The 6418-nt window shown below is 37.7% G+C and overlaps 1 protein-coding gene across 1 annotated transcript; it reads right to left on the bottom strand.

Moving 5' to 3' along the window:
* Positions 1-3900: 3900 nt before the first annotated feature.
* LOC6584228 lies at positions 3901-5002 on the bottom strand. Its single transcript, XM_002009848.4, has one exon. The coding sequence runs from the start codon at positions 4862-4864 to the stop codon at positions 4304-4306; it is 561 nt and encodes a 186-aa protein (XP_002009884.2). The 5' UTR covers positions 4865-5002; the 3' UTR covers positions 3901-4303.
* Positions 5003-6418: the final 1416 nt, after the last annotated feature.

The following is a 6418-nucleotide window of genomic DNA, read 5'->3' as shown; positions in this document are numbered from 1 at the left end:
GCAATGAATAAATTAATACAAAATTCTTTCAATAATAATTAAACTAATACATAAAATACATAAAAATAAACAACTTTTACTTTACTAATATAATAATATAATAACACAACTATATATATTCCAAGCAAATTAATTATAGATAATTCTAGTCTCCTCTCTCTATCAATCTCAATCTCCTTTTTAATTCGAAAATTGAATCAAGAGGTATCTGAATCGCGAAGCTTAGCTTATATTCTATTTAAACTTGACTTTAACTATATACAATGTTATAATTAACTGTTGTTTACATCACACAACATCGATTTGTCAACAAGAAAAAAAAAAAAACAACATAAACATATCAAATTCGCCTCTGATTAAGTATTTTCATCACACAATCGACCACCAAACACGAACCACTAAACAGAAGAAAATCTATATCTCATCGAAATACAATTTCTAAAACAGATAATACCGAATATACCCACAAACTACCGAAAAAATACCAATGCAATACTGAGAAAATATCACAAAAATACCAAATTGTTGCCCAGCTCTGCGGCGCTTTTATAGATATTCAAAATAGCAAAAACAAAGCAAATTGTAGCGTTTATCCATTTTGGGCTAAGACTTAATAATAAAATGTATTTAAGCAATTCTTTTCTTCCACAATTCAACATTTAAAAGGGATGCATATAATTAATACTAATTACGATTTACGATTTACGCATTACGAATATATATAAATATACATACATATATACATATTTATATACTTAACATATATACATATGACAAATTTATTTAGCTAATGATACGAATATTTGCTCAATTATTGTAGCAGCTGCGCCGACAAATGGCAGAACTTTAATTACAATCTAATGTAAACTTTTTATTCCATCGAAAACGAAATCAAAATCAAACAAAATAAATACAAAAAAAATAAAAAAAAAAAAATTAAAAAAAAAATAAAATAAAGATAAATTTTAAAAACTAAATAGAAAAGCAATCTCGTTTTATATGGGTAAGGGGATATATTTATTCTAGTATATTGATAAAAGAGTTATTTCAGCATATATTTATCAGAATGCTGGGGCTTGAATGTTGCCATCTTACAGCACATTATAAGTGGGGCATATTAGTTCTGAGGGTATACCAGGGAAATACCAGCTCTATGAGCTATATAATTATTATAATTGTAATAATATTTATTAGTTATTCTAGCCGCCTTTGCTCATATTTTCTTACTCTCTCTTTCAGTATTTTTTCCTATATATATAGTATATTTTATATATACGAATAAAACTATCCATTTTCAAAGGTTATAAAAGGAACTGCTGTCATTACTCTTAACTATGGCTGAAGTACAGAGTATGTGCTAGTCGAGCACTCCTATTTCCCATGCATACTTAACCTGTTTAATTATCAAAGGCCAAGTTAAGCTTATTGCTATTTCATATGGTTACAGCTGTAATGTGGCCCTAATTAATCCCTCATTGTAGCTAATTTATGTTTAAGCGACCTAAGAATATACATATATATACACATATATGTGTAGGTATATGTTGCTCTTACACGAGCTGCCCAATTGACAGCAAATCAATGCGAGCTCAAAGAGCCGAAAACCTTTTGTCACAAATCTGCGCCACTCTGTGGCCTGGTCCCGCCCACTGCAGAGCCAGATAATTTTCCGAAATTTAAAAACTAAATTACTATATGAAATTCCTATATATAGAAGAACATGTGTATGTGGATGTATATGTATATGTATTATATTGTATATTAGCATGCCACACAATGTAGAGCAACAATCAGTGAAAGCAACAGCTATGGGCCGCTTTTCACTCTGTGCCCCGAGCTCGCCCCGAGCTGCGGTCAGCAGCAGTTGGTTCCCAAAGCGCAAATTTAGGCGTTGGCTCGGCACGGCACGGCTCGACTCGGCTCGGACGCTGCGTTGGCAAAAGTCACATTAATGGTCATGTAACGGAAGCCAGTCAAGTGCTCAGCCAGCAAATTATTAGGGGTAGCCACACACGCACACACACATAGAGAGAGGGAGAGCCTCTTAACGAGCTATGCGGCGTATGCGTAATATTTGTTGTCAGTTCAACCGGGAGGCGAGGCTATTCAATTTAAATACAATATGTTTATATAAAAGCATATTTGTGTAGCGCTTAGTTATATATGTAAAATATGCCTGATTGCTATCGACTATTGTCCAAAAGCTATTTGGGCTCCATTCAACTTCAATTCCATTGACAGTTTAGCTCGTTGAGCTGTGGCTGCGTTTGCTTTGCTTTGCTCGACTTTTGCCGTTACTTTCGCCTTGCTTTGCCTCGCTTTGCTGTGGGGCCTGGCGCCACTTGAGACTGGCAAAAGTTTCTCTTTTTATTTTTAATTAAAAGGCCCGGCTCGAGCTTTTGACTGATTAACAACGTGGCTTGGCCTTTGGGGATCCGGAAGCTGCCAACGGCTCCGTTCCGCACTTGGCTAACTCATTTTGGGCCAATTTGAGCGCCCGACGGCCGCAGTTCCATTTTATTATCCACAAATTTTGATGTGCTCGTTCCTATTTATTTATTTATTTATTTATTTATTCGCATATCTGTTTTTGATGTCTGTAAATTTCCGCATTTACGGCCGTTATTTCTAATTAATTTTAATGAGCGCTGAACGGCCATAAAGGCTAACCCCAAGAGGGACGGCCCAACGACTCACGCCCCCTCACTGCTGTCAGCCCCTCAGCCTTTGTGTGTGTGCTCTTTGTTATCCGGCTGATTGATATATAGCTAATACTTCAATACTGATATATTGAAACTGCCAGTGCGTGTGTCGGCCATATCCGAGCGGGGTCCACATAAATCATAAGCTCTGCCCCCCTCTTTTGCAGTCATCCAAATACTCTGCCCGTCTGTGGCTATGGGAACTGTTGCACTGGCTGACTGAATGAAACGTATCCGGGATTTGTTGAGTTGACTAGAGTCGATTATTAACAAACAATGAAATCATCAGCTGTTTCCTCTGTCTAAAATTGGCTGGATTGGGAAATAAATAAAAGAACTATTGAAAAATGAAAATTTTTTTTCGACATAATCCCCATAAAAAGTTGAATTGCTCTGATATAAAGGAATCTTTGAGAGGAACTTCATCGAACTTCGAACACATTTCCCCATAGCAATTGCGAATCCATATAGATATCGCATAACATATATAATATTTATACATATATATGTATTCATATTTAGCCACAGCCCCACATTAATTTATGAAGTGTATACACTCTTCGTTCTCTTATTTATTCTCATTATCATTATCATAAATGTGTACATAATTACGTTAATATAATAGCAATTGTTGTTGGTTAAACGTCGATAAATCAGTTGAATTTCAGCTTGAATTGTTGGAAGCATTGATGCTCATAGCCATTATGGGGGTCGACTAATGTAATCACAGTCATTAAAATGTTGCATTTATGTAGTTTATGCTAGAGCTAAATAATGCTGAAAGAACTAATCAATCATTCCATTGAGCGAGGGAGCTAAGGCGATCTGAGCTTAAGCGTTTATTGCTCTGAAGATCAACTCCTTTTATTTTAATCTCTTATTTAATAAGCCTTACATATTATCATAAGCAGAGGGCACAAATATTTATAGGTAAATTTCCATTTTAAATACTCATATAATATTTGTTGTATATTTATCAGCCTAAGCATAGAGCACAAATGTTTTTCTGTTGTACCCAAACCCTATTTCATTGTTTGCTGAGGATGATAGTTATTTCATCTTCCTCCGCACTCCTTAAGATGACAACAAATCTATACCATGTACCTTACCTATACCATATCTTATGTGCACATTTTTTGCTTCTTTGACCAATTTTCTTTTCTAGAATATTCAATATACTAAACACATTTATTTCTGATTGAATTTTCAGTTATTAAATTTTATTTATGTCTTGATGCAATATAAAATATAAATTGGTTTTTGGAACGGGTTTCGAACTGTTTCGCTTCACATATCATTTTGGTATTTGCTCAATTAACACGCGGAAACTGCCTGCGGCCTCAATATCATAATTTACTTTCATCCAAAATTTATTGACTGCAATTTTTGTTTGGTGCGATGATCGAGGATGGAGTTTTGGTTTTTTTGACTTTTTTTTTCTTAAAGCTTTTTTTTTTTTTTTTTTGTACATACTATATATATGTAGATCGATATCCATGACAATGACTACAACTTTGACTCTTATTTATATTCGTTCGAATTGGCGTGTTTTTTTCTTTTTTCTATCTCAAATCGGTTGTAGTTCTGGCTCCATCGATCCGCTAATTCTTGACAATTAACTTGGCCCGCAGCAGCTTCTCCAGCTTCAGGCAGAACTCCGACTTGGCAATGCCCGCATCGAGGACCACCTCGCCGTCCCGGCGCTTCCGCACCGACAGCGGTGGGTCAATGGTGAGCGGTTGCTGCTGTTGCTGCTCCTCCATGGCGTTGTTCAGTCGCGACGGCATCGATGCTTTGTCAGCCGAGCGCCTGGCACCGCCGCCGCCGCCGCCGCTGACGCCGCTGCTGCTGCTGCTGCTGCCCTTGGCGGTGATGCCGCGCAAATAGCTGTAGCCGGGCAGCCAGCGGCGCAGCAGGCGATCCAGTCGGGCCAGCGGTCGCAGCTTGGACATGCGTTGGCTGCCGCTATCGTTGGTGCTGTCCGTCCCGTTGGAGCTGTTGCTGTCGCAGCTGCTGTTGTTGTCCCTGTCTAGCCTGCTGCCGCTGCGACTGCTAGCCGCCATCGCTGACGCCGTCGTTCTCGCCGATCGCCATCCGCCGTCCGTACCAGCGCTGCGTCGCCCGAACGGGAGGTCGGTGCGGCGTGACATTTGGTTTGGCATGGAAGTATCTTACGGGTGATTGTTAAGTTCCAGAAACAATACGTACTGTACCGGCCTAATTGTAAAAAAAAAAAACAACAAACAAACTGAGCACTGAAAAGATTCGCAGGGAGCTACCAAAATTCCAACACATGACAATTTACGCTCAGGGCAGCCTGATGCCGGCTGTCTATTCAAGGATACATGGACAACAAAAATATGTATATGTGTATGTGCATTGTGGCACATTTGTGGTCATGCACGTGCTGACAGATCGGAGCGTACGTGCTGCTGTTGCTGTCCAGCTTCCTGCATCCTGCCAACTGCATCCTGCCAACTGCATCCTGCTGCTTGATTTGTCGCTGGGCATTATAAGCTTAATGTGTATGCGTGTATGTGTACGTGTGTGTGTGTGTGTATCCGTGTGTGTGTGTGACCCTTGAATGACAGGGCACTTTGGAGCTACAGCTGGAGCTGTGCAGCGACTGTTGCAAGTGCAGCCACCCCAACAACACTAAAACCTGCAATCCCATTCAACTAAATCTCGCACAGATAAATGACAGCATTGCGACTTTAAGACTTACGCGCCAACTGCACCACCAACACCACCAATGAAAAAACAAGAAATAAATAAATGAACTAATAAATGTGCTTGCAGCTAAGAACCGAAATATTTTATAAATTGAGCTACATTTGCAGCAATTGCATTTTACGCTTGATTCATGTAAATTGCATTCTCAAGATTAAAGTCCAAAGGCCAAGACGAGACTTCAAGCACTGGCGCTAGCTAGCTCTCAGAATGCAATTCTATGTTGTTAATAAACCCAAATACTGTGAAGAAAACGAATGATTCAAATGCAAGTAAGAGAGTTGCCGTCGGGTAGTATCGACTGTGCAATACTCCTTCAAGCATATAGCATATAGCATATAGCATATAGCATATAGCATATAGCATATAGCATATAGCATATAGCATATAGCATATAGCATATAGCATATAGCATATAGCATATAGCATATAGCATATAGCATATAGCATATAGCATATAGCATATAGCATATAGCATATAGCATATAGCATATAGCATATAGCATATAGCATATAGCATATAGCATATAGCATATAGCATATAGCATATAGCATATAGCATATAGCATATAGCATATAGCATATAGCATATAGCATATAGCATATAGCATATAGCATATAGCATATAGCATATAGCATATAGCATATAGCATATAGCATATAGCATATAGCATATAGCATATAGCATATAGCATATAGCATATAGCATATAGCATATAGCATATAGCATATAGCATATAGCATATAGCATATAGCATATAGCATATAGCATATAGCATATAGCATATAGCATATAGCATATAGCATATAGCATATAGCATATAGCATATAGCATATAGCATATAGCATATAGCATATAGCATATAGCATATAGCATATAGCATATAGCATATAGCATATAGCATATAGCATATAGCATATAGCATATAGCATATAGCATATAGCATATAGCATATAGCATATAGCATATAGCATATAGCATATAG

Source organism: Drosophila mojavensis, unplaced genomic scaffold (assembly GCF_018153725.1).
Source record: "Drosophila mojavensis isolate 15081-1352.22 unplaced genomic scaffold, ASM1815372v1 contig_136, whole genome shotgun sequence".
Lineage (NCBI taxonomy): Eukaryota > Metazoa > Arthropoda > Insecta > Diptera > Drosophilidae > Drosophila > Drosophila mojavensis.
The sequence above is the reverse complement of the archived record's forward strand: the minus strand, read 5'-3'. Positions and strand labels throughout refer to the sequence as shown.

Coding starts and splice junctions, on each gene's coding strand:
- LOC6584228 (XM_002009848.4), bottom strand. CDS start 4,864: ATGCCAAACCAAATGTCACGCCGCACCGACCTCCCGTTCGGGCGACGC.